The sequence below is a fragment of the Parus major genome, chromosome 5 (assembly GCF_001522545.3).
Source record: "Parus major isolate Abel chromosome 5, Parus_major1.1, whole genome shotgun sequence".
NCBI lineage: Eukaryota > Metazoa > Chordata > Aves > Passeriformes > Paridae > Parus > Parus major.
This window is the reverse complement of record NC_031774.1, coordinates 24,818,227-24,845,351: the sequence shown is the minus strand read 5'-3', so window position 1 is coordinate 24,845,351 and position 27,125 is coordinate 24,818,227. Positions and strand designations below refer to the sequence as shown.

At 41.7% G+C, this 27,125-nt stretch overlaps 1 protein-coding gene across 1 annotated transcript in view; it reads left to right on the top strand.

The window, feature by feature from the left end:
- LTK (leukocyte receptor tyrosine kinase) overlaps nucleotides 1–27,125 on the top strand; it is a 51,290-nt gene that overhangs the window by 7,437 nt on the left and 16,728 nt on the right. Inside the window, exons 5-16 of the mRNA XM_033515222.1 lie at nucleotides 4,575–4,714; nucleotides 6,464–6,601; nucleotides 7,498–7,650; nucleotides 8,776–8,876; nucleotides 10,454–10,620; nucleotides 15,625–15,719; nucleotides 20,452–20,562; nucleotides 22,160–22,337; nucleotides 22,861–23,011; nucleotides 25,141–25,272; nucleotides 25,802–25,958; nucleotides 26,813–26,995. Of these exons, the coding sequence (XP_033371113.1) occupies nucleotides 4,575–4,714; nucleotides 6,464–6,601; nucleotides 7,498–7,650; nucleotides 8,776–8,876; nucleotides 10,454–10,620; nucleotides 15,625–15,719; nucleotides 20,452–20,562; nucleotides 22,160–22,337; nucleotides 22,861–23,011; nucleotides 25,141–25,272; nucleotides 25,802–25,958; nucleotides 26,813–26,995 (1,706 nt within the window). The remainder of the gene's footprint in view (nucleotides 1–4,574; nucleotides 4,715–6,463; nucleotides 6,602–7,497; nucleotides 7,651–8,775; nucleotides 8,877–10,453; nucleotides 10,621–15,624; nucleotides 15,720–20,451; nucleotides 20,563–22,159; nucleotides 22,338–22,860; nucleotides 23,012–25,140; nucleotides 25,273–25,801; nucleotides 25,959–26,812; nucleotides 26,996–27,125) is intronic.

Genomic DNA, 27,125 nt, shown 5'->3' with positions numbered 1-27,125 from the left:
AGATGGACTTTTGTTACCATGTTCTCTGAACAAGCAGGGAAAAGTCACAAAGTCACAATGCTTATTTTTAAATACTGCCTGTAGATCATGGGTATTCTGAGTTATCTACTAGAAGAAGAATTGCTGAGGGAGTGAGGTGTTTGAAATTCCATGTACTAACAAAAAATATATTAAATTTTATTTCTCATTATGTCAGTAAAGCTCAAACATCAGGAGCCTGTAGCCTTGCTTGCAAGGCCAAGCCTTCTTTGTCTGGCACTTAACTCAGAAAACTGTTTTCATTTTCTCAGTGTTATGGTTATGATGCTTATTCAGGTCACATCTAATATATTTTTCACTTTTTTTTTAAACTTTTTTTTCTTTAATGTTTTTACTATTTTGCTTATCCCACCTTTTACTCTCTACCACACTGTCCCAGAATCAGCCACAGTTGAAAATTTTTGAGTCCTGTGTGGTTTTGAGTGTTTTCTCATGCTTGTGTTTGTTGTGGACCACAGTTATTTCAGTGTTCTCAGCCAAAACTGTTTCAGTAAGAAGCTAGTTTCTTTCAACTCTAAGTACTCACACTTCATTGAAAATAAAAAAGCATCATTTGAGGAAGGGATAATATTTTCACTTTCTGTAGTCAATAAGCCTGGCTGATTTTTTTCTGTTTTCATTCTGGAATGGCCACGGCAATCTTGGTAGACCAGAAAACAAAATGTTCATGGCCATGTGCACACATGGGTTTTCAGTTAGCCAGCCTCACAAAACTGTTAATTGCTTAGTTTTTGTGTCTTCCCCAGTTCTTTTTGGGTTGTTTTGAGCGGTTGAGGTGATAAAATGCTCCACCATCTTCTGAGACACTTGAAAAATCTTGCCATCTTTGACACATCTCTTCTACTAATGTGGTTGGTTTTATCCATGAAAGTTATTTAACTTCTCCTACTGTACAGATGACAAGGCAGTAGCCTGGTAAGTGTTCTCAGATAATGTCTAAATGTGTGCTGACAACAATGAGCAGAGCCATTTTGATTAAAAAATGTATCTAGAAAGGTTGAAGCTGTCCAGCTGCTATATAAGACTGTGAATTTTGAGCACTAAGGTGGGAGTATGATTCAGTTAGTGCCTCTTGCACCCATCTTGAACTTGCACCCAAAAATATACTGTATCAGAGAATAACCCTCTAAGAGTTGGGTGAAGGCAGGAGTGGTAGGTATGTATTTTGCTCTCTCTATTTCCATTTAAGCCCAGTGGCTAGCACTGGATGTTTGTGAGGACTTGCAGACAAAAATTCCTGTGTGTATAAAAGTAATGCAAAACTTCTAATTTTTATGTTCACTGATTGAGTCTAGAAGCATCTAGTGTACACAGCTTTGTGCAAAAAAACAATATAGTGGGTCCCCCTAATTTAGAAAATGTTTCAGCTTTCATGTTCTGCTTTATTGCATTTTTCAGTTCTAATGAAGAAATGGTTATTCTTTACATAAAATCTTTCCTAAACCTAATCATCAATTACGTTTGTTGGATATGAAAAATCACATCATAGAAAGGATTGGTAAGAAGAGGGTGGAAAACATCTGCTCAGCAGAGAAGATTGAGAGGCTAATGAAAACTCAAAGCGAACACTGCAAAAGAAAATTTAGAATTAAAAGTTTTCAGGGTAAATCTTGAATTCCCTTGCCTTAAGCATTAGATAGCTTGCAACTCCAAACTTTCTATCCATGCAAATTTCTCAAAATTATGCCAGACCCTGACAGTTCTTCCATGCATACAGATGAATTTTAACATCTCTTTTTAGAAGAAGAGCAATATTGCCTCAATACTTGAGATCTGGTTTGACATAAAATCAATAGTAAAGTTATTGCCAAGCTTGGCTTATCTGGAAGTCTGCTGCAATGATCCATCTTCTGCTGGATCAACAATGGGCTTGGTTCCTGATTCCATTAAGGAAATTACATTGGCTCTGACTAGCTTCCGTTTCAGCGGTGACACCGAGCAAAGGAGGTGTGATTATTTACAGCATTAGAAATCCTGCTGCAGCTGGATCTGGGGGTGAGGCTTTCTCTGATGGGGAATACCTTGGTGATGAAGAGATTTCATACACAAAAGCACTCTATGTGATGCGAAGCCACTTGTCATTTTTGCAGTCTTTGGATGCTAGACAGCTTTTTCTGAGGAGTTATAAATGGAGAAAATTTCAGTACCAGAGATATTTCAGTGCAGAACTGCGATGTTTCACGGGACCTTACTGCTCTGATTCGGATGATCTGCCAATTGACAGAAGGAGTGGTTTAAGATGGTGGCCTTGTTCTTCTACCAGATACCACAGCTCTCCCAGCAGAGGTGGCAGAATGGACAGTGTGTCTTCCTAAGTCATGGCATTTCAGAGCTTGGTTTATTGACATAGATGACTAGTAGTTATATTTTGATATACAGTCTATAAACAGCAAGTTCCAAAGTATCTGGCTCATAAAGCATATAGGATTAAGGTGCAGCAGAGGAACTGTCACTGTTTTCAGCTGTGGGGCTCTTTAGTTGCTACTACTAGATGTACACTGGCAGTACTGTGATGTCTCAGCTGCAGGGTGGGTTGTAATTTGGTAGAGGTACTAGAACTATGCCTCAGTGCTTGACAGGTCTAGTATGCCTAATAGCTAAATTTGAAAGATTTAAAGATTGCCCTTACCCTTATTGGCTCATTGAATCTATTTGATTATGGCCCATTCATTCTTGTGGTCAACAGGATGCAATGGAGTGATGAACAAAGCTGTGTCATGTAGCAGAAGTGACTCAGTTGTTGGTCAGTTCTGGATGGTCTTGGATGTTGTCCCACAGTGTGGTGGGGGGGGATATATTTGTAAGAATATTTATGAGATATATTTATAAGTGCTGGATGTTCCTGAAGCTGCACTGTAATACAAAATGAAAGCAAAGCAGTTGTTCTCCCATGCTGGGAAGCAGAGATGGTGCTGATGTAATTCAGGGCTGTATCTTTCTGAAGATTGATTAAATTATAATAAACTATTGAATATATTATAATGGGACAGGAAATAGAGGAAATAGGGTCACCTTTCTAAGAGGAGCTCAGTTTCATATGAGTTCAGGGTTTCTGTGGGTATTTATGCATGTGCACAATTGTGAAAGTAAAAGGTGGGTGGGTGCCATAGAAGGGATAGTAAAAATATTATGCAGACAAAGTAATATAATTGGTTTGTGGAGGGAAGAATGCAAGAGAGGCTGATAAAGAAATTAAGAGGTTGATAAAGAAATTAAAGTTACTTTGGATTTTTTTGTAAGGTGCAAATACAGTTCTGTGATTTTTTATACTGAGTCCAGAAGAGATGTGTTTGTAATCTGGGTGTTGCCTTCTAAGGTGTTACTGGTGCAGGACAAGGGCTATGTGACCACTTCATGGCAGCTGAAGGCTTCTCCTAAATGAAAAAGTGATACAAGGAGCAGAGCTGATCAACATGTCTTAACACTGCGGCCTTGACTTCTCATTACTCCACTGGCACTGACTTGGGTCACTTGGCCAGAGTGGCCCCAGTAACATCAGCAGTGTATAGAATGTGGGTAAAATTATCTCTGTCTGATACTATTTTCAGGAAAGAGCTTAGAGCAAGGATTCCTTTCTCACTAGCCTTGCTCCAATCCATTTACAAAATAATAGCACATATCTTTAACTGTATTTTGCTGTCTTGTTAACATAAGATACAAGAACAGGTTTTGGAAACCAAAAATAAAGTAAAAATATTTTTAAGAATTCTGCCATAGTTTTTTAATGACACCTGGATCCCTTGACTTCCATCAGGCTCAATTTGAGTGAGGTACTTCAAAAATTCCCTTTTGGTGTCCTCTCTCTAGCTTTTGATGTCTGACAACCATCTTTAAAATTAGGGTTCATGGGGTCCTTTGTCTTTCTCCAAACCACCACAAGTGCTGCACAATTGAGAAACTTTTGCAATCTAGATTTGCAGGTTATGTCACTTACTCTGTAGAGAAATGTAAATGGCACAAGTAATCTGCATTTCCTGGAACAGCACTTCTCTTCTTTCCCTTGCTTTGTGGGTACACTGTACAGGTGCACTGTAAGGTGGAAAATCAGATAGACAACACACAGATAAAGGTTTTCATTCTTGTCACAACCAAGAAACATTCAGGGTCAGACATTTACTTCCAGAACACATAATGTCAGTGTTGGCTTGAGGAGCTCCAGAGACTCATGCAGCTGCTTGGTTGATCTTTCAAGAGCAAATACACATTTTCCATGTATGTGGAAAGCTTTTATTGGGATAGCGTGTCCAAAACTGGTGATAATTTAAGACCCATTTAGGAATCACTGGGAATCATTGGATCTCTTCATCATTAGCAATAGGCTCTGCAGCAAAGATAACCTTATATGAGCTTGCTAGGCTGAACATCACTTGTTTCATATTAACACCCATTTGTGCCTTGCTATTTTGCATTCATTGGCCCATTTCCCACATTGATACTATTACTTCTCTTTGGCACGGTGCAGAATCTTTATGCTAGAGACCCCATGGATTCCAATGTGCTGTGTGTATGTCTGATAACATTCTGTTGTCCTCTAGGATGAAATGGAAATACCTGGTGGCCCAGATTGGACGAATAGAAAGACCATTCAAAGTCACCCTGGTGTATTCAGACTGTGGAGCACAGGAGGCTGGAGTACTGGCACTGGGCTCCTTGCACCTCAGGAACTGCTTTCATGGTATGCTGCAACACAGACAGGAATTTGGAATAACCAAATGCGTCCTCAGCAAAATGGATGAGGATGATGAGGGACAGGATTTAGAAGAAATATGAGTAACTCATAATTATAGAACTAATTTAAGTGATCCTCTCTGTTTTTCAGCTTTTCTTTGCTTGATCTTTGTGTGGGAAAAAAGCCCAAAACAACTGGACTTACACTGAATCCAACAACAAAGATGAAAAAAGTCTTTACCTAGATTATTTTAGCTTTTAGTATTTTTCTCTCTTAAATAATCAAGAACAACAGTCCACCTTGTGTAACCAAAACCTTTTCCATACTTGGGTTTTATCTAACAAATCTATGAAGAAAAGAAACATTTATCTGCCCCCAATGGGGTCTGTTTGCTACTGCCAGGCTGAGAATTTCTATCTAAAATGAAAATAAGCTGAAGGTTTTTTTTTCTCTAAAGTACCGAGTGCTCAGCTAAGACCTCAGTTTTACCTGGAGCTTTCAGTTCTGTTCTGAATGTCATGCAAATGATCCTCAGTGGCAGTGCAGAACCTTGCTAATGTCATTTAGGCTTCTTGGAAATGCAAGAGTCTGTCAGCACAGGCAGTCTTCAGGTTGGGGACATAATCATCTTCAGTTCCTGAATTTCATTAATTAATATAATGTTATTGTTTCCATTTTGCAGACTCTGTAGAAATAGCTTGGATTGTAATGTGAAAAGAAAACACTATTGTGAGCATGGTTTTGATCATATTAGAGATTTAATTGTAGTCATTATTCTTTTAATTTAACATACTATATTTTAATGTAATCTTTTTTTTGACAGTCCTAGAGTTTTGAGGAGATGCATACACCCTAAAGCACTGTGCTCTCAGTCTCTAAATAACCTGGTGCATGTATCTGGCACAAAACAGTGTCATGAAAAAATACTATTTCAGAGTGTCTACCTGGACAGGTGGAGAAGTGTTCTTTTCTCTTTCTCCTGCAATTGCTTCCCTAAGTTATGCATTTTTTCCAACCCCAGCAGAACTTCTGCACAGAGCTCTGCTAAAGGGCAGCAGGTCCATTACAGGCCTGGGCACATATGCATCCACAGGACAGTCTGGGTGCATTAAGAGTCATGCTTATGGGAAATACCAGACCTAAAAATCATGTTCAGCCTGGCTGATGGGTGACTGTGCAGTCAGTCAAAGGCTCCCAGACTAGAACTGACTGGGCTGGTTTGGGTGCATGAATAAAATTCATGTAGAGCAAGCCAGCTTCCTGGGCAAGCAGCTTCCCCATGGGCTGGATGCCACAGCTGGAAGCTGGCACAGAAATGAGTCAGCAGCCCAAGTGCTGGTTCATCTTGAGCCCCAGCAGGGCATAGCAATGTGTCTATCAGAGCTGGAGATAGGTGGGTATCCCTGCCTCCAGCAGCAGGGTGCCAGCAGCATGTCACAGCTGCCTGGCAGCTGCACAGTCATGTGTGCAGAACTGAGGAGCACATCACCATAGGAAACTTCAAGGCCCTTCATTAAAAAAACCCACAAAATTATCTAAAGATAGCAAAAACACAGCAAAAGCAGCACAGGAGAAAAAAAAGAGAATAAATTTGGTCCAGGCATATCATGCTGGATAGAAACCTACATGAAAAAAGCAGAGATTTATTGTACAAAGGACAAGGTCCTACATGTGAAAACTAATACTGATGAAGGGTCATACACATTCTGTCATCTTATCTCTGGATTTAGCTCTCTTTTTTCTTTTCCCCATTAGATAAAGAAAATCAAGATCTTTTTATATATGACAAAGGCTCAACCTTCCCCTGCATTCATGGAGGCTGTGTCAGCCACCTACAGATCTGTGAGTTCGTCAGTGATTGCCCTACCAGAGAAGAGGAAGGAGTGAGGTGTGGTGAGTATGTGGTATGACACTTTGTGGGAACCTTCATTCTGTTAGAAGAAATAATTTAGAATAAAAAAATGAGTTTAATTTATTCCATCTTTAGATTAATTCAGTATTTTACCTCCTGAATTAATTTGGCCCATTTACTTTAATTGGATATCAAGATTCTCTTTGAAAATTCACCCTATATAGAATAAAATGGATTTTTTAAAAAATTGGTTTGGTTTCTTAAGTATTGCAGTAAAGAGCTCAGTGACCTTCCTTTCACAGTGACTGCTACTTCAGAGAAAGGCAAAACCTTATCTACATGTCTGCAGCTGGGTGAGAATTTCCTTCTGAACCCAAGATCTAAACCTTCCCTTCAGGGGAAAGTGTTCATCATCTTTCCGCTCTTAGTTACCTACAGTGTCATAAATCTGCCCTTCCAAGATCCCAGTTCAGAGTTCTTGCACATCAGGAAAGAGAAATCCCCTAACAGTATGTGTGGTGCTGAGAAACAATTTTTAGCTTTGTTCCAAGTACAGTGCTGGGGCTTTAAAATAATCTGTTCATTTACCTTCCTTAAAGTGGACACAAAACTTTGTGATGCCTGCAATTTCATATGTAGCAAGACCTTTACAAATAGGTGGCAGTGATTTGCCATTCCTGAGATTATGGGAGCTGCAGTTTTGCCTAGTATTTAGAGTAGGACAGCACAAAAAAGTCTCAAATATTTCCAGAAGCAAAGTGTTTGCTTTCTGACTGAATGGTAACTCTGGAAATAAACAAATGAGACCTATTTTGACAGTGTAGCATAGGCTGGATAACATGGACAACCACAATGGATTTTCACTTTTGTTACTGTTTGTGTTCTTCCATAATCAAGTTGCTCCAATTTTCCTACTTCTTCTTGTTCTCAACTGTAGACAGCCTCCCAGAGGGTTCACACTGCTCTTTTGAAGAAGGACTGTGTGGCTGGACACTGAATGAAACTGCAGCATCTCCTTGGTCTATTCGGGGCTTTTCTGAAATGATTCAAGAGGACTCATTTATAGGGTCTACTTTGCAAGCCACTGGTGGTAGGTTTTCCATTGTTCTCTCTCCCACTCTCTGTGTGTGCATGTACACCATAGCCTTGAACTTAAGTTTAGTTAAATTGGTTAAGGATTTTTGGCATCCTTGCCAAATGAACTTCAACATCAGTATATAACTGATATCTATATCAATATCTATATCTATATCTATATATATATATATAAAACAGATCTGTTATCTATAACAACTTCAAATGTACCTAAGATTACCTTTTGAACATGCCTCAAAACTTTATATTAAACAAGTTCTGCAAAAAGTTGACACAAAACTCTCAGAGACAAAGATTCTCCTTGACCTTTAAAAACTCATATGATGTATACTTCTTCCCTGCTCCTTCCTCTTATGAGGATGCAGTTGCAGAGTACTTCAGCAGCAACATAACTGCTGCATCACTAGGTAAAAATTGCCCAACAGAATTAGGCAGCTTGTAAAAATAAGTCTTTTGAAGACCCTTGGCAGACTCCACTGGTAGGTTAGGAAGAGCATCACATGAGAATATCCCAAGTGACCGTAGGCATTCTGTGCCATAAAATATCGCGATAAAAAAAGAATAAAATAATTCCCAGAACTGCAGCCTGTCAACTTACTAAATAAGAAAGGGGGGGAGGCCAGACCCTCACCTGTTCAGGCTGAAAGTCAGAAGTGTTAGCACACATGAGTCTTGCCTCACAGTTGCCTGCCAAAATGAAGGGTTTCTGTCCAAGTGTCCTGTTTGTCTCCTGAGAGCTTGTGTAAGCTCTCCCTGGAAACAAAGACTGTAAATAAACCCTTCCAGCCCAGTGCTTGTCTCAGCAAGAGTCATTGATGATAATGGTGTAGGAATTAGGAGTCTAGAGTGGCGTGTGCTTCTGTATGGGAAGATCTTGAGTGGTATCTGAGGTTTATCCACTCACATTCCAGGAAAGGGTTTGGGATGTTGGCTTTTGTGCTGCTGAACTCTACCAGAGTGTTTACTATAACCTCACCAATAGATTTGCACTCCAGCCCTGCTTACTCCTACCCATACTTACTTACCTACAGTAACATTAATGATGTTAAATTATTGCAAGAGATCACACAGAAGAGCAGAAGACCACTCTGTCTTTTCTGATTCACTTTTGTGTTTCCAGGACACTTTCTCTACCTGCGAGCAGAGAGTGCTCAGACAAGTGCTATGGCTAAGGCTTACAGCACCAGCTTGCCAGCCAGTCTTGCCACCGAAGACTACCAGGTGTGTCACTCTGTCTTAGCACCTTTGTGGAGCAAATCATCAGGCTGTAGGCACTATTTCCACAATTAGCCTGTTCTCCTGTCCCCTGCACACTCTACACAACACTGGAAATCAGAGGAGCTGGCTGTACTGCCCAGCTGCTCACTCGCCCAGAACTGGAAAGGAAATGTGAGGAAATGTGAGGAGCATCCCCAGCAAGTGGAAGCAGAAGCCCCAAATCAGACACTCACTGTGGAAACCTCCCCAGCCTAACTGTACCAGTTAGGACGAGATACTCCTCTGGGAGGTGACCAACAGCTAAATTGTATGGGGCAGACAGGGATTGCAGAAAAGGGAGCTGGCTGGCTGGGCCATTGAGTCTTTTAGTATATCTGCTGTTGAGGCTTTTCTTCATAAATTCTGCACTACTTGTGCAGGAGTTAATAAACTTGATAGTTTCACTGAGAACAGGAGTGTGAAGTTAGAAGGCATTAGATTTTCCAGAAATAGATGAACATAATAAACTTCTGATCACATTCTTCAGGAATTTCAAAAGGTTAATGGCCTTGATAAAATCACACAACTTGCCTCGCAGCTCTGAGATGCTGGAATTAAATATATGAAGTAATATTAGAGTCATAACACTTAGGAAAATTAAGCTGCAAGTTTGAGCTGGAGTCCAGTCTTGCTAGGGGAAAAAAGAAAGCTTTGATGCTTCCTAATTAGAGCTGGGAAAATAAATACGGTGCAGGTGCCAGAAATGTAACTTTGGCATCTTTATTTATTTATAAATCCAGGTAAAATTTACTGGGTACAAAATAAACAACAAAATAAAATGTGATTTGAGGTAGGTTCACAAAAGCAGGAGAGGAGAAGCAATAGCTGTTTTGTGTAGAGGCCATGGGAGATCTGGATCCATTCTCTCCTCCACTGGCAAGGATTTGAGGCCACATTACAGGATTAAGGAACTTCTGTGGTTGTTCTTTGCAGAGCACATGTGTGCTGCCTTTCCTGCTGGTACTGGAGTCCTCTAACATAAAGGGCAGCTAATTACTCAAAGCAGTGGTAGAAATGGCAACTTTCTTTTGCTCTGTGGCAAGCTGGAAGTGGTTACTCCAAAGAAAGAGGAACAAGTCCTGCTTCAAAACATTCTTTGGCCTGATGATTTTGTTGTTCACTTGTCTTAGGGGTGCTACAATTCAGGCGGTGCCTATGAGTTGGAGCAGGTAGATGGACTGAGGTTTCCTGCCTTTAGAGACAGTCCTTGTTTCAAAGGTATTTGGGCCAGGACAGCTCTCCCCTCAGAGGAGGCAATAATGAGGAAACCTCCTGTCAGAGGCTGTGGATGTTGTCATCAGTAATTGAAGAACAGCTGCCCAACAGGAGGGTCAGTTTGGGTCTTCCTTGAGAAAATTCTGTGCTAGTAAAGGTGATGAGTCAAATACAATCAGTGAGTGGGGGTTTAGTGGTTTCTGTCATCAAAGTGTTTTGCCTAGACTCGGAGGTTTGGTGTCTCAAATTCCCAGGGAGGGGAGAAGTGACTACCTTTCCCTTTTGTCACAGATTACCATTCTTTTCCTCTTCTTCCTCTGTTACAGATTCAATTTTCAGTGCATGTTTTTGGTAGCTACAATGGTACAGTCTCCTTCTCTCTCAGGGAAGAAACAAAGGGAGCTCCAATCACCTTGCCAATGTGGGAGAGGGCAGGGAGCTGGAGTGACCACTGGTTTCTCATCACCTTACCAATGCCAGTGCTTCAGAACCGGTAAGAGCTCCACTGTCAGCAGCCAGGGTTGTTCCTATAGATTTAGTAAATTGTTACTATCTTTACTGTGAAGTGTCACTTTCATTCCTGCCTTCTTTCAGGGCTGTTTTAAAGCGAATCTGCTTGCTCAGGAAGTATTCTGTCATAAGTGCATACCTTTGTGCACAAGCACAGCTTAGCTCAACACGAGCCCACAGCACGTGACTGCACTTCTATGCAGCCTCAAACAGTGCTTAGGTTTTGGGAACAGCAAGCTGTACTGAAAACCTTTCAGCAATCTGAGCAAGCCAGTGTACTCACAGGGGCAAAGTGCTCCCAGCAGGGAAACAGGTGCATTAGCAGAGCTGCACTTTGTGCTCCCACAGTAAAAAACACTCACGTGAGTCGAAGGGGTGGTAATCCCACAACAACTGTCAACACAGCTGTCCAGTTTGGGATCTGTATCTGTGCAGCCTGGGCAGCTGGAGAAAAGCTTTCTCAGAAAAGACAGTTGCCCAAATGAGCCTTGCACTTAAATTTTCATGGGTTTAGATGTGGAAATACAGCACAACGCTGGCTTTCAAATGAAATGAAATATTGAAGATTTAAAGAATTTCAGTGCAATCAAATTTTATTCAGGCATTTCTCCTCCTTCACCTACTGTCACTCAGTCTCAAGCCATGTAGCTGGTGTTGGTAGCTGGTTATTTTGCACGACATAAACTTTTTTTTTCAATTTCTCTAATCTGCTTGTTTGGTTTTTTTCATATTCCTGAGGAAAGCCCGTTTCACATGAAACTCAAGGGAAAAAACCCTCTGAGTCTATAAAGTCAATATTATGAATGTTGCTCTACCCTCTGTAGTTTAATTTCTTGATTACCTTTGGCCCCACTATTATCATGTGCTCTCTGTACACACCTTTGCCATGAATGATTCCTTTAGGGTAGGATTGGTCTGCCTGCTAGCACTGTATTTAATATTCTTGTCTGACACAACCTGAGGCCCTGTGCATTAGCATCTGTTTAGTTATGCATATGTAAAGTATGGCCAGTGAATTAGTGCAGAATAGCTCTTTGCTCTGGGCACTCTACTGTGGATCTGCCTGCAGCAGAGACCAAGGGGCTCTTCAGAGATATTTAGGACCTTCTATCTCCTCTGATATACAGTCCCTTATGCTTGTTCCCTGAAGCCTCCAATTTCTGTATTGGCCCTTAATTATGAAGCAAAATGGATCTTATGTGGCAGAAGGGAATGGACAGCAAGACACTTCTTAGGAGCACTTGCCAGAATGGGATGAAAAAAAATTGATATTCAAATGTTCAAATACTGCAATGTTTGAAAATGTTGAGCACTTAGGCAAAATGAAAGACGTGGGTAGGACATGCATGCGTTTATTATTACAGTCTCTTTCAAGTAGTTCTACCTTGTTTTACTTCATGTAACCTTTTTGCACAACGTTTTCAATTTAAAATTTCAATTTAAATTTCAATTTAAAACTGAGTGGCACAACAGTGATGACCACTGTGGGTGAGGATGGAACTGCTCAGTCTGGAAGGGAAATATGTACCACCTGTGCTAGCCAGGTGACTGACAGAAGTGATGGGTTGCCATTGGCTACACTGATCTATAACAGACACAGAACAAGCACACACCTTTGCTAGAAGGTGCTGCAGCTGTTTCTCCAAGGGAGGAAGCCCTGGTCTTTGTGCTCCAGGACATGGGCTCCATTCCAGTCCTCATGTCTTGTTGTTTCCATGCTCTACTCCTTCTGTCCTGTTTTCCCTGCTTCTGTGGGCACTTGGTGCTTTTCTTCCTTGTTTTCATACACTTGGTCTCTTTCTGTTTTGCTTCAACCATCTGGGAACCTATTTTATCTGTCTCGTGCCTCTGGTTGTAACTTCCCTTTCTGAACTCCTCCCTGCTTCTTGTTTCTATCTCTCTTCCAGCAGCTGTTATCTCTGTGTTGTTTTGGTTTGGTTTTTTCTTTATTATTAAGTCTGAATCCCTTTCCTGCACTTCCCTTCTCCTCCTAGCTACCTCTTTCATTTCAGACTTGTGTGCCTTCATTTCAGACCTACAGTAAAGGTTTATTCCCAGTATTCCTGTTTCACTGGCTATTTAATTCTCTCTGTGGATCTTGAGCTCAAACCCCCTGCACACCAAGTCCATGCCCCTCTACAGTAAAATTCCCCATGAGCTCCCAGCCTCTCTCCAGGATGTCACATTTTTCACTCTGGATTCAGTTTAGGCAGCTTTTTTTTTTCTCTTGTTTAGCCAGAATTAGATAGGGGAATAAAATGTTTATCCATTAATTAGGAAGGGCAGCTCTCACCTCATGTAACTGAAGCAGGACCTGACATGGTTCATAATAGCACTGCCTGGAAAGTACCATTTTGCCTTGGACTTTCAGATATCCAGGGAAGAGGAAACTGCAGGATTAAAAAAAAAACAAAAACAACAGGCATGAAAATGTCAGGGATTTAAAGATTTCAAAGATATTTTATTTAAGTTTTAATTGATTCTCATTCACATGAAAAAAACACCTCATGTCTGCCATGTGACTTTTTTCCTCGCAAATTTCAGATCCCACTTTCAATACCTGGTAGCACTGAGTGCTTATAAAATTACCAGCATTTTTGAGCATGGTCAGAATCATGAGTCCCTGCATTGCCTCATCCTTGACTCTCACAAAATGTCTTGACCACCAGAAAAGCCATACCAAATCACTCAAAATAGGAAACTTCAGCCTAAATTGCTTTAATGCTGGTGAAGTTGAAAACAATTGTAAACTGAGGTGTGTGATGAACATTGCTGGAAAATTTTATTACAGTTCAGTATAAAACTTCATGAATGACTATTCTGTTTATTTAAGAGTGTTGTCAGCTTTCCTTGGTAATGCAAGCTCTAGCAATGCTGTGCTTAGGGTAATTTCTAGTGCAGATTTTGAGCTGGGATGCTGTTTTTCTGTATCCCAAATCTTCAGGAAACTCTCTTCTTGCTATAGGAAGGGGCTGTGCTTTCCCCTGGCTCCTTAAGGGGATGATAGGCAGTAGTAAAGTGGGTAGGAAGGGGACAGATCACAGAGGGAGAAGAGTAGGCATGAATTGAAACACAAGAAGTTGCAGGCCATGAACTGCTTGATGGGGCCACAAGCTCTATTTAGGTAGTTCTTAGCAAGACCTTCACCCAATGAATTTATTTCTTAGGAGAGAAGGAAGGCACAGGTTGCTGATCACCCTCCTAGCTGGGCATCTAGCTACTCTGAAAAACTGCTTCTGGTGATTGGCTGGCAAATTCACTTATTTGGTTCACACATACAAGGAAAAAGAATGCTATCAGGAGAAAACCAAACAGGCAGAAGACCAGACAACAGAGAGCTGGTGAACATAATTTGTTGGAGTCAGCAAAATGAGATCAATGAACAGGAACACTGGAAACCCCTCTGGCTAACACAGCACTGAATTGAAAAGGCAAATTCCTCCCCCTTTTCTGAAGTTAAGAGGAAGGGGAGGCATACACAGCCTAGAGGCTGTCAATTCTCATGCACTGGGGGGGGTGTCATTCCTCAAGGTCCCCCTTGTACTCAGCTGGAGCAGAAACCTACCAGTGCCAGGGACCCTTGTCTGCTCTGTCTCCAAGGACCAGACACAGCAGATTGACCTGACCAAGGGTATAATGCCATGAGATTGCCTTAAGGAAGGGGTAGGATGTGGTGCTGTGTCTGTGGGTCCTGTAAGTGCCCTGGTATTGGGCTCAAGGTGCTCTGACTCGCTTCCATCAGATAGATGGGGGATTATTGTCATTTGTCAGTGGACTTATATGCAAGGCTTGAAAATGCTCTTGCTAAGCCTACTATTGAAGAGGAGGGTTTCTGTAGGAAGGGGATCTAATGAAAAATTCCCCCACTAACACCACAGCTAAGAGGTCATTCAAGAGACCCTTGACTTGCATTTGCTGGACTTACTCCCAGAGTGCTCAGATCCTGAAGGTGTGGATGCTTTCATTTAAGCACAAGGGGTCATTCTTGAGTTGGGGTAAAAGCAGTTTATCTCTAAAGATTTGTATGCAGCTATGCAACTAACTGTGGATATCAACCAACATTTGGTTGGTGGGTGGAATGCACACACATATTTTATTGCCACTAATTTGGGACAAGTGTGTTTCTAGGCTGAATGATTAATGTGTTAGGCAGGTCAGTGCTTGATCTCTCAGAAATCATCATTGAGCTTTACCAGAGACAGCAATAGAGGTCCTGTCCATATGCTTTTAATAAGCACTAAATGGACTTTACATCAGACATCTGCTTATTTCTGAAATGTAATGAAAAACAATTCAGTCCTGTCCATTAGAAGGAGATCCTTCAGTTCATTTTCTTACTTCTTTGTGAATTCAGAAGGTAGCAATACACATGGGATGTGACAGAGCTCCCAGATAAGCAACACCTGGTCATAGTGGAAAGAGATGAGACAGCCCAGGGAGGTAACTCCTCAAGGAATTATGGCTGAAATTTATAATGTCCCACCCTTCTGAAATAAACTCATGCCACCTTCTGAGTTACACTGGCTGAGGATCAGGCCCAAGACATTAGGATATTCTGTTCAGTTTTTACTCTATCCCTTCGGAGGAAAGAAGGAGATATTTTTTTTCCCCAGACTAATTCTCTGACTGTTTCTGGTAATTGAAAATGGATGGTTGTTTGTGTATGACAATTAGTGGGGGACAGTTGCTTGGATGTATGTGCAGCTAGAGGGGGAGTAGGGCTCTCATTCTTGTTCCCCATGAAATGTGAAATTGTATGAACATTGTGGTGCTTACGAGGGGTTGGTATGTGTCTGAGACTTATAGCAAGCCCTTTTGGCTGCTCTGCTGGACTTGTCTGGAGGAAAAATTGTAAATAGCGATGATCTTTTTTCCATGATAACATTGTATTTTTAGGGAGGTTGTTTGTTTGCTTTGTTCTGTTTTGTTTTTCCCTCTCCTTAGTCCTTTTGTTGGTGTTCTCTAAAATGTCTCTCTTATTGCAAAGGTTTCAACTGGAACTCCTGGCAACCTGGGGTTGGAATTCCCAAGCTGACATTGCTATCGACAACATCACATTTGGCCTGGACTGCTTCACTGACGGTGAGCCACAAATGTTGCAGAATCCCCCCAAAAATTTGGGTAGTGTCATCAGCATCCCACAGATCCAGGACACACTTTCTGTTCTCCCCACAGAGTGTGCATGGGTCATTTGTGTCAGTTTTTTCAGCACAATGCCATTTTATCTCAGACCTACTGAAGACTGAAAATGGAGGCAATTTTATTCTGTGTCAGTCTCCCAGAGCTCTTTCATTTTTTTTATTTTTTTTCCCTCTGAGCTGAGATATTCTGTATCACCTAGTTGAGACCTGTCTGTGTGTCTTGGCAAGAAACATTAAACTTATTCCTTAGCCCTAAATGGAAGGATTACATCACACTGTTTTTTTACAGTCCCTGCTGATCTGTGCACCCTGGTAATTAATAGCTGAAACAAATTTGTTGAAATCAAAGGGGAAAGTCACCATAATTTTGTGGAGAAAAGGAAGAAAACAAAGGAGTAAATTGACTCTCTGACAATAAAATTTAGATTACTCCAACAAGTTTGTTTTAGTCTGTAAGGAGGTACATCAGCTTTCACTGTCAGATATATATAACAGCTTTCCTTTGCTACATTACTGTGAACGTGACTGGCAACTATTCCAGAGAAAAATGGAGCCATGCTACCCTTTGAAACATGTTAGAAAGAGTTGTAATGGTTTTTCTTAGCATTCAAGGGGAAAGAAGTTAGGTACTTGAACTACTTGCAGATACTAGAAAGTGCCTTCTTTTGTCCCTGAGGAAAAGACATGCTCTGTTGCAAAGGAACTGGAAGACATGCATCACTTGAGTGGTGACTTCTGTTGCAGTCAAAATGTGGATTGGTGATACTGTACCATTCTACGTGTCACCACACCCAGTATGTCAGCGTTCAGGGTAATAGAATGTCCCTGCAGTGGCTAGCTGTAGCCTAACATAACATATGGGAAGGCTTATGTCAAAACAGATGTGTTAAAAGCTCATCAACAGAAGCCACTCTTTCTTCCCAGACTTTTCTGGTTCAGTGTCCTGCTCTCTGTCCCTTTGTTCTGTGGGCACTGAATCCACTCTTCTATAAAATGCTGAGGATGCAGACTTTCACTTGAAATTAAGAGGAAAAGCTGATCGTCTATGGTAATTTCATTTTTTTCACTCCCGCTCCTCGACAGCCCTCTCTCCCAAACACTTTGGAACCTCCATGCCAACAGCTTGTTCTGAAATCTTGGGGAAACTGTAGGGAGTGACTCCAGACAGCTGATGTGCACCCCAGTGCTGGAGTTTACTGCCCTCAGGTAGATCCTCCAGTTTCCCCACAGACATTTTGCTGGGAGTGATGTAGGCATGCATCCTTTGGCAAACAGGTGGGGCATAAATGCCCCTGCAGCAATGTGATCAGAACTTGTCCATTAGACTGCCCGAGTTAGTCCTTATTTTCACTTGGGATAAATCGCACTGATGTCCAGGAGCAAGTGGCATTTACCCCATCTGAAGGCACGACCCAGAGATGTGTGAGTCATGCAGAAGAAACATATCACAAAGGAAACATTTCTCGGAAGCCTTGTGCTTGCTATTGTTTCTTGAATCCTCTTTGCAAATTGACGTTTTCTCGCCTCTGAAAGCAACCCCTTGTATTTGTCTTCTCATGACTTTAATTCAGTTAGGTTGCAGAGAAGCCCAGCAGCTCTGCTGTGTTTTCAGTAATGAAATTACTTCTCCCTGGCAAGGACAGGTTTCAGATGTCAGAGACAGAGCCAATTAAAATCCAAGCAGTGAATTCTTTTCATGAGGGCAGCAGGAAGGATGTATGGCAGGAAGGAAAGATTTGATGCTTGCTTGGATGTATTATTTTCTCCATCCACTTCAATCTTGTAGTTCAACTCTCTACAAAACCCAGAATGAAAGCACTATTTTTGTATGCAAGATGGGAAAGAAGGTGAGGTTTTCCATATAATCAAAACCGAGAGAAAAGGTTCAGTAAGATTTAAGAGAACAACTGAGTAGTGAGGGCAGCTCAAGAGACATCATCAATAAGGACAAAACCCAAACAGACCATTCTTTGGATGGCAGTTCCTGGGCATTGACAGATGTTTCTCCCTGTGAAAAAGGTGAGGAGAAAGCACATTTTGGCTTTTACAACCATTTTGTGTAAGACAGTGTCACAGACTGAATGACATGTCTGGTTCATTGCGAGAATTTCAGGCAGACAGGCATAAAGATACTTCATTGTTTCAGTGAATCAGTGCTTATATAGGAAGAGGTCTAAATTCTGAGTGCCTTAACATAAAAATGTGGACTGGCACAGCAAATAGAATGCTGATAGTTGAGTTGCCCTTCTCACTGCCTTTACTGTTATCTTTTGGTGCTCGAAGCATTGTATTATTCCAATTAAGATCATGGGTCTTGTAGGTCTATCAAACTCTACTTCCCTGGCCTAGAAATTGTATTTCAGTCTGTGCATCATTTGCAATTTCCCAGAAGATTGCTTTATAAATGGCAAGACTGTCCAAAGAGAGCTTTTGTATAGACTATCTGTACTTGATTTTAGAGTCCCTGGTCCAGCAAAGTCTGATTTCCAGGAGTACTGCAACCAGCATTAGTAAGGTGGGATCTCTGAGGAGACCATTCATACCTTGAGGATCCTGTGAGGCATCTTACTCTCATTAATCTCAGCCACCAGATCTCTATCTCTATTTTCATTGCAGTCACAGAGACATTGAAGCATTGAAGGAATGAATTACTTTAGCTCTCTGCCTGCAGAGGCTCCCCTCTCTTTCTCCTTTATAATTCTCTCTCTTTTCAGTGGGGAAATCAGTGTTAGCTAAAACCTGGAGAAAGGAAGTCTGTGCTCTTTGCATTTTTTTTTTAATATAGATACACCTTAATATGAATTAATTCTTGTTCCCTTCCATTCACTCTACTGCCAACATGTTGGCTTTTAGAAGAGGAAGTGGAAACTAAAATAGACTGGAACACTAGACCCTGGCTCCCAGGGCTACACCAGGTTTGTAGAAAATGCCACCTTACAAGTTCGTGTCTGACAGTGCATAAAATACCAGCCTTCAAAGAGTTAACAGCTCATGTGGACAGGCAGATGCTCAGCCTGCTTTGCAGCTCATCTGCTGCTTAGTACAGAGGAGACAGAAGGTTTCTTCTGGAGAGCAAGGGTTTGAGACTGTTTGGAGAAGGAGGAAAGACTGTTTGGAAATGAGGCTTTGCCTTAGGATACTCAGTTGGGATGCCACAAAAAAATCCATGCAGACACACAGATCAACTCTGTTTCAGAGTGACTCACATTCCTTTGCTCTGGCAAACATTACCAAACTTCTTGTACATCTTTAAGTATCTGAAACTGTGACCTTTGGAATCTGTAATTCAGCACAGGCCTCGGGGAGCATCTTTTCTGGCCATGCATTGTATTTTTCATTCTGTTTTCCTCCTTGCATTTGATTAATTTCATTTGTTTTGGGTTAATTTCATTTTTCACTGGCTTGACAACTCCATCCATTGAAGTTCTCCATCTCAGTATGAACAGAGTGTGTCAGTACAAAGCTTTCTTTTATTTGCATGCATTAATGTGCTTTCAGTCAGACCTGGGGGGAATGTTCTCAGGAGTAAAAGCTCAGCAAGGTCTCCATGCTTCAATTAGTTATTTGGCCTTTCTGACACAGCTAACAAGGGTGTTAATTATTGCTATTTAGAGCAGTGGCTTTGTGGCAGAGATAATTGTCCATCTGGAACTGAGTGAGTCTCTTTTCACTAGAGCATCAGGCAGCTGTTAGCTTCTCACAACTGGAACAAATTGAAATATTTGTAATGTTTTTCAACTGATGAAAAATGTTCAGTATTAAATTAATTGAGGGCTCACAAAATGGAAAGAAGCCGCTCGTTTCTCTTAGAGATTTTCCAATCAAAAATCTGCATAAAAATAGGTAATTTAATGAAACAGGATGTTTGCAGATTATGAGGCAAAGGTTCATTAATATCTTTTCCTGTTGTAAGGCAGCATTGGTGTTGTGGTGTTCTCAATGCATCAGATATTTTGGATCAGCAATTGATTTGAAATTCCTTCTCTCTGAGAAAGGGCTGGTTTTCAAAGGCCTGTCTCAGTGGTCAGAAATGTACTGTATTGCTCTGTGATTTACAAAAGTGTTTGTCCAAAGATTTACAGCTTGTGTCAAGGTTATGTTTCTGTTTCTTAACTGTGTATGTTAGTGAGACGTGTAATTTTATTTAGCTATTTACTTTCTAAGTGAGCTCTCAGGTGCTCAAAGTTGGTTGCTGAGGTGGGAGTGGTCTGTTAAGCTGGGTTACTTGCCATGTCACTATTTAGATCCAAAGAAAATTATTTTTGTCACCACTCTCCTTTACACCTCCGGTCATTTGACTGTCCAGAATTGTCACCTGCCTCTTTGACTTGCAGAACATCAACACCTGGTATCTGTTTTTCCTAAAATCTCTTGCAATCACAGCTAGAGGAAATTGCAGACCAAGGAGCTTATCCTGCATGGGGGGGTGGGGATAACATGGAGGGTGTGTGTTCATGTGAAGACCCACTGCCTTCAGCACAGATACAAGTAGGTAACCTAAGACATGGGCTCAAGAGTAGTACAAAATTATGATCGCTCAAAACACCTTTCCTACCCAAGGTAATATTTACTTATCTTAACCAAATGGTTGTACTTAATTAATTCATGTAATCTTTAAATTCTCCATCCCTCTTTTCTACCATACTCCCCATCTCTTTCCTCTGTTCCACAAGCTGTTACAGGAAGACAACCGAATCATTTTGGTGAGAAACGCCAGTACCCACGTGAGATTAGTATCCTGGATCAGCACCTTCTGAACCCCCTGGAAGAGCCCTCCCTCCCAGGTACATGATTCAGTACTGAAAACCTGTCTCTTGGCTATAAAAGGTGTCTCCCTTCCTGTCTCCTGTGTGTGATCTGCCTGCCTGCAGCAATGAGACAACTGTATGAGCAATATAATCCATGCCAAAGATGTGGACATTGTGTCAGGTCATCACTGTTTGGCTAGAGGGAAACAGTTTGCTGGAGACCAGCTCACCAACCCTGAAATGCCAGGTCCTCTTTAAAGAAAAGCAGAATCTCTTCAAGTGAGAACAGAAACTGCATGACTCCGAATCTGAGTGCACAGAAAGGCAGCTTAGGAACAAAAGGTATAGACCTGTACAGAAAGTTGGGAATAGGAAGAGTGCTGAACACTGAAGCGGAATAAAATGAGTGTAGAATAGTGGTGTAAAGGTGGTGCAAAGATGAAAATCCAGGGAGAAGTAAGTGAGGATGAGGAAATCCAAAGAGAAAAATTGGATGAAAAAGTAGGAGAACAGGGAACACTGGGGACTAATTTACTGATAGTGGTAGAGATTGCCACTCTGCAGGACAGATAAGAATTGTGTGGGTGAGAAGAGCTGTCTAAAGGAGAAGGTGAGGATTAGAGGTTCTCTTGAGGCTGTTTTGCAGCCAAACAATACCAGTGTGTGACTGTACCAGCTCCTGAAGGCCGTGTCCACCTGGAATATGACAATCTGCACCGCTGTCTGTCCCCATTAGCTCAGGGGAATGCTGTCACGCAGCTGAAACTCATACTGCATTGATCCATATGCAGGTTCACAGGATGAGTATTTCTGGTGGGGATAGTTTTGCTTGCCTTTTCCTTTAAACAAGATTGGAATTTTTCTTTTAAAACTTTGTCATTTTTACCTCTATTTTAATCATTCAGCTCTTAAACAGTTCTTTTGACCCTGGCTTTTGTGCACAAACTGCATCACACAGTTTTTAGATACATTACTGAAAGGTTTTATTCTTAGGCCTCATGAAATTCAGTGGAGAAGATGGACTTTTTTGGCTCTTAGAAAATGGTTTTGAAAGGGAGGACATTCTTATCTGCTGCACTGTTGTAGAAAGAAAAGAATAATGCTTAATGAGAACCAGGAAAGAAATTGCTTGGGGAAGAGGGGTCCCTACAGATGGTAGCAAGATGCTGTCCCCTGGCTGTTTCTGCCACCACAGGTTTCTTGTGCAAGCCTGAGACAAGTCCTTTAAAACTTCCATTGTGTTTCATAAATGGTCACTAGCTGTAATGACAGATGCCTTCAACCCTTGTCTCTGTGCACATGGCTTAGTTCTCATTTGGAAAGTTGAACATCTTCTTGCTCCAGACTGGCACTGAGAAGAAGAATTTGATCATGTCTGTGAGACACTTTGATAAACCCGTTCTTAGAAGTTCAGTCCCTCTTCCCTTTTCCTTTCCCCCCTCACACCCAATTGACAAAGTTTATCTTCAGCCCATGATTTATCGAATAGTGTGCAGGAAATAAGGTGAGAGAGGAGAAAAGCAAAGCAGCAGTGCTATGACTAGAAGAAAGTGGGTATAATGTAATACTGAGAAATACAGGGAAGCTCACATCTCAACTTCTTATGACTCAACTCTTGCTGTTTTGTTCACAGGGGACACAACAGTTGTTCTGTGGTGGTTCTCAACATGTGGTGCCAGCGGTCCCCGTGGGCCGACTCAAGCTCAGTGTGACAGTGCCTACAAGAACAGCAATGTGTCGGTGACCGTGGAGAAGGAGGGCAGGCTCCGGGGAGTGCAGGTCTGGAGAGTGCCAGCCACAAACAGATACAGGTGAGGATCAGTGTCTGCTGGGGAGGGAGGCAGCCACCTCTAACTGCTTTTTGTTTGTGGAGTTTCAACAAGCATGAGTGTGGGACCACCTGTACTGAGTGGGTGGAGGGGACACTGAAGAAATGGGAGGGGTAGCTATAAGGATAAATATCTGAGCTACTGTGAAGCAGGAAAGGGTGAGCAGTGATGTAGAAGAGGTCAGGAGTGGGTGTAGGCATGCAGTCAAGTAGAAGTTCTGCCATCATCTCAGTCCTGTAGCCTTAGACTTCTGGAGTGGGCTATACCAGCTCATGCTATTTGCTCCTGCAGTCTCTGTTTCAGCACTCAGGTGTGGGCTGGTCTGTCCTCTTGTGTAACCTATGTGGGTCTCAGACAAAGCATAGCCATGAGTGCTACAGCAGGGGAGCCTGCTCTGGAGAAATGTCTGTTTGGAAGTGAAGGCTGTGGAGACCTTGCAGATGGATTTACTTTGGGGATGAGAACTGTGAGAGTTGTTTCTTCAATTATTTACTTTGTCTTGCAGGATTTCTGCCTATGGAGCAGCCGGGGGGAAGGGAGCCAAAAACCACAATAAGAGGTCCCACGGGGTCTTCATCTCAGCCACCTTCCACCTGGAGAAAGATGAGCTGCTGTACATCTTAGTGGGGCAGCAGGGGGAGGATGCCTGCCCTGGGGTGAGGGCCACAAAGCATATGTGGGCAGAGACCTTGCAGATACTATTCAGTGGGTGGCTTGAGGTTTTGTGATAAAAGATAGAAATCCCAAAGTCCAGCAATGAAATCCAGTCAGGAGACAGGAAAGAACCAATAAAAGAAGTTAGAAAGAATCTCAAAACAGATATAAGGAACTCTGAAAAGAAAAACAATCCCAAAGTGCACAAACAAATATGAAGCCCACAGAAACTTTGCTTTAAGCTCCTGGTGTTTGAAATAAGTTCTCCATCAGCTCTCTTGTGCTGATTTTAAGCAGGAAGCTCATAGACAAGTGATGTACTCCCTCAGTTGTTTTTCCCCAGTCTAGGGTTTTTTCTGTCTGCCAGGATTTTCAGAAAATTCACTATTGTTTATGGAAGCATCCAGCAGCGTTGTGGCTGCACGGTGTTACATGCTCTCTAAACTTAGAGACTAAAGTCTGAATCCAAAGCCTACTAAATCCAGTGAGAATCTTCCCACTAACTCCAGCGGCCACTGGATTAGGTTTTTGTGATGATAAAAAAACACTCATGAGAAATGGAAATTTGTGACATGAATGCTTATATATGTGTCCTCTAAATGCTAGACCAAGTGATCTGAAAGTCCTTTTATCACTTAGGCTCAAAAACTACCTCTTTTCAGTGTCAGTTTTTGATACTGCCTTGTTCCAGAGCTGCTGTTAACCCCTGCCTAGGAACAAAGCTGCTTTTTCCCCACAGACTGGTGTGTTTGGGGATGCATAAACTATTCCTGTAGGAATTTGAAGCTGCTGTTTACTTTTCTGCAGGATATGATGTCTCACCCAGATGCTGCAATAGACTCTAAACCCACATTTTCTTCACTTTATATAGTTCAAGAATCATACCTATTTAAATAAAAACACATTTTTGTATCTGCAATTCCCTTCTCAGTGCACTCTCTAGTTTTAGGTCATAATCTGAAAAGTTGTCTGTTAATCCCTTGCATTTCATCGTTTGTTCTCCAAATTGCAAATTATAACCCAGCACTATCTCCCTTTGGCAGATGCTACTGGAAAAAGTTGCAGTTAATTTTTCCCACTTCCAAAGTCCAACTTTCTCTGGCTTTGGAAATTGTGATGAATCTGTATAATGGGTGACTAATGTTTGTTTTTCTTTCTCTGGAGAAGTCTTGCAGCTCCAAACCTTGATGCTCTCTCCTCAGATTTACCCCAGTTGCTTTTCCCTGGTCTTCATCTTGCCATCTTTTGTTCTCCTGTTTGAATTAACCAGACAAATTGCTTCACCAACTAAGAAAGACCATGCATCATCACTAACAGAATTGAGAAAGAGCTCTTCCTCTGTCACCTTTCAATCAGTCTCAGTCTTGGGATGAGACACAATGGGCAGAAAATGGAACATATTCCACCTGAATGTGATTAAGACCTTCTTTGTTGTGGGGGTGACTGAGAACTGGAACAGGCTACCCAGAGGGATTGTAGAGTCTCCTTCTCTGGAGACAACCAAAAGCCATCAGGACACAATCCTGAGTTACACTCTCCAGGGAGGTCTGCTTGAGCAGGGAGGTTGGACTGACCAGATGACCTCCAGTGGTCACTTCCAGCCTTCCCCATTCTGTCATTCTGCATGAATGAGAAGACACAGGCAGTAAGACTGGTGCAGGAAACTTCTGAGCCTCCAAATTACTCTTCTAAGATGGATCAATAGATTATTCTTAACAATACGTGGGTCACCTTTATGCATTTATCTCCTTGAGAAATAAATCGTAAATGTGTCAGTAAGAAAGTTCTCAAATTAATCCATAATCAAAAATATTTAAATGGTTTTGGTTATAAGAAGATCTAAATATGCAAAAACATTAGCTATGTGAAATTAACAATGAGTTATTACATTTTTTCCTATGCATCTTTATTCATTTGCCTGTGTAAAGTGAGTTTGCAAATCAGAAGTTACAGACAGATCTATCCCTCAGTCATAGCAGAAAAAGTCACTTTCTACTAAGATAAGCTACATACTGGTTTATATATGTCTAGTACACATGACAGGCATTAGGACATAATTATACTGAAATACACAGACAAGTCTCAAGAGTTGGACTTTGCTGATATGAGTCCATTTCTTGTCTCCTTTCAGAGCAATCCTGAAACGCAGAAGATCTGCTTAGGGGAGTCATCTCTCATTGAAGAAGATTACAAAAAAAAAAGGGACCTGAAGGAATGGGCTGGAGGAGGTGGGGGTGGAGGAGGAGCAACCTACATCTTTAGAGTAAGTATTTCCTCTTTGTATCCTGCCTGACAGTGTCCAGCAAAGCAACTAGCTCTCACTGTCAGTCATGGCATATGATAAAGAGTTATTTTAAAAAAGACTATGAAAAATGAATCTTCCTCTTCTGCCTCCCTCTCATGTTTCTGTCTCTCTTTGGTTTTTTCTTTTTAGTTGTTTACCTCTTTTCATATCCTTGTTCATATTTATCACTGTCACTAGGCTAGCTGAACTGGTTCCTCAGTCCTTAACAGCTCAGATGTGGGAATTACACCAGGATCCCACTTTAATGTTGGCAGCAGTCCTAAAAAAATGAATCACAAAACCTTGATGTTCAGTTATACAGTTACTTTTGTACTCAGGAACATGATGTGAAATATTTTGGTAATGATTCTCTGAGACAAGCAGTAGCATTGCCCTGGCCATAAGCCACTCTTCTTTGGGATGCTTTCATGGTCTTTGTTAAGTTTGTGTGAGTTCACGTATCCAAGGGATGTGAAGTTTTTCTGATGTTTGATGGGGGGTTTTCCAGCAGAAGGATGGGATTTTCGAACCTTTGCTCATCGCAGCAGGAGGAGGAGGAAAAGCCTACCTGAAGGCTCAGGACAACTCCCTGGATGATGCGCCCCTGGAGCAATTTGAGAACAGCACTGCAGTACCCGGAGTCAGTGGGAGGACTGGGGCAGCAGGTGAGACACTAAAACCACATGAGGTCTGAATCACGTGGCTGAATACAGTCATTGTCCTGTAGGCATGAAGTGAAGGACTTCTTCTTTCAGTCTTTTGGAATTCTTATGTGGCAGTTGTTTTTAGAAATATGCTGGTTGTCTGTAAGGGATGTCTTCTGATATGTTGTGTCACCAGATAAAAAGAGAGTGCACAGGACAGGTGATGAGTGCCCCAGTAGAGGCAATTACATAGGAAGACTTCTTTATCAGCTGAACCAGGGAGAATTATATTTGGGGGATAGAGTCTGCTCCTTTACGCTCTAACAGTAGCCTTTGAAGAGAATACTTTTTCCTCTTACTCCCCTTAAACCCTAACAACAATTCTGTTATGGGAATTATACCAGAAATGGAAGTTTACTTATAATCTTGTGATGGATGTGCCTAGAATCAGCTCCTAAGAGATAAAAGAAACCCAGTGGTTGTCCATCTCCTGCTATAGTAGGCTTACAGAGAGGCCACTAAAGTAAGATTTAGAAATCCAATTTATTTTTATTTCCCTGTGAAACTCAGCATCTTATATGGCTGACTGCCCTAACCAGTTATCCTGAAGAGGAGTGATGGGTTCCTTATTTTCTTAACACCACAAGAAATTGGTGCTGAGGTGTTGGTTTAGGCAGCACAATCACAGCCTTTGCATTAGATTTCCTGTTAGTTATTTCCCATGGCAGCAAGGAGCTTGTCTGTATATTATTTTAAAGGAAGGTTTACCTTGAACTAGGCACTTAAGAAATCAATAATTTTGTCTCTCTACAAAGCATCTCTGCCTGTGCTTCTCTCACCTGTTCTTGTTTCCTTTTCTCACTGTCTGACTGAAGGTGGAGGTGGCGGCTGGCAGGATGAGAGTCTGCTTCCTCAGGCTGGGAAGTCTCTTCTGGAAGGTGGAGAAGGAGGTCAAGCTTGTCCCCAAGCACTAGCCAAGCTCCAGTGGACCACCTCTGGTGGTTTTGGTGGAGGAGGAGGAGCTTGTACTTCTGGGGGAGGAGGTGGAGGGTACAGAGGTAAGCCTGCTGGGGCAATAGTCATGGTGACTAATTTTGTGCCCTTCAGAGCACCTGCAGGTCAGGGATAGTGCAGAGGACAAGGGCTGCAGGTGGTGAGGCACAGACAAGCTGAACAGTAAGAAACCCA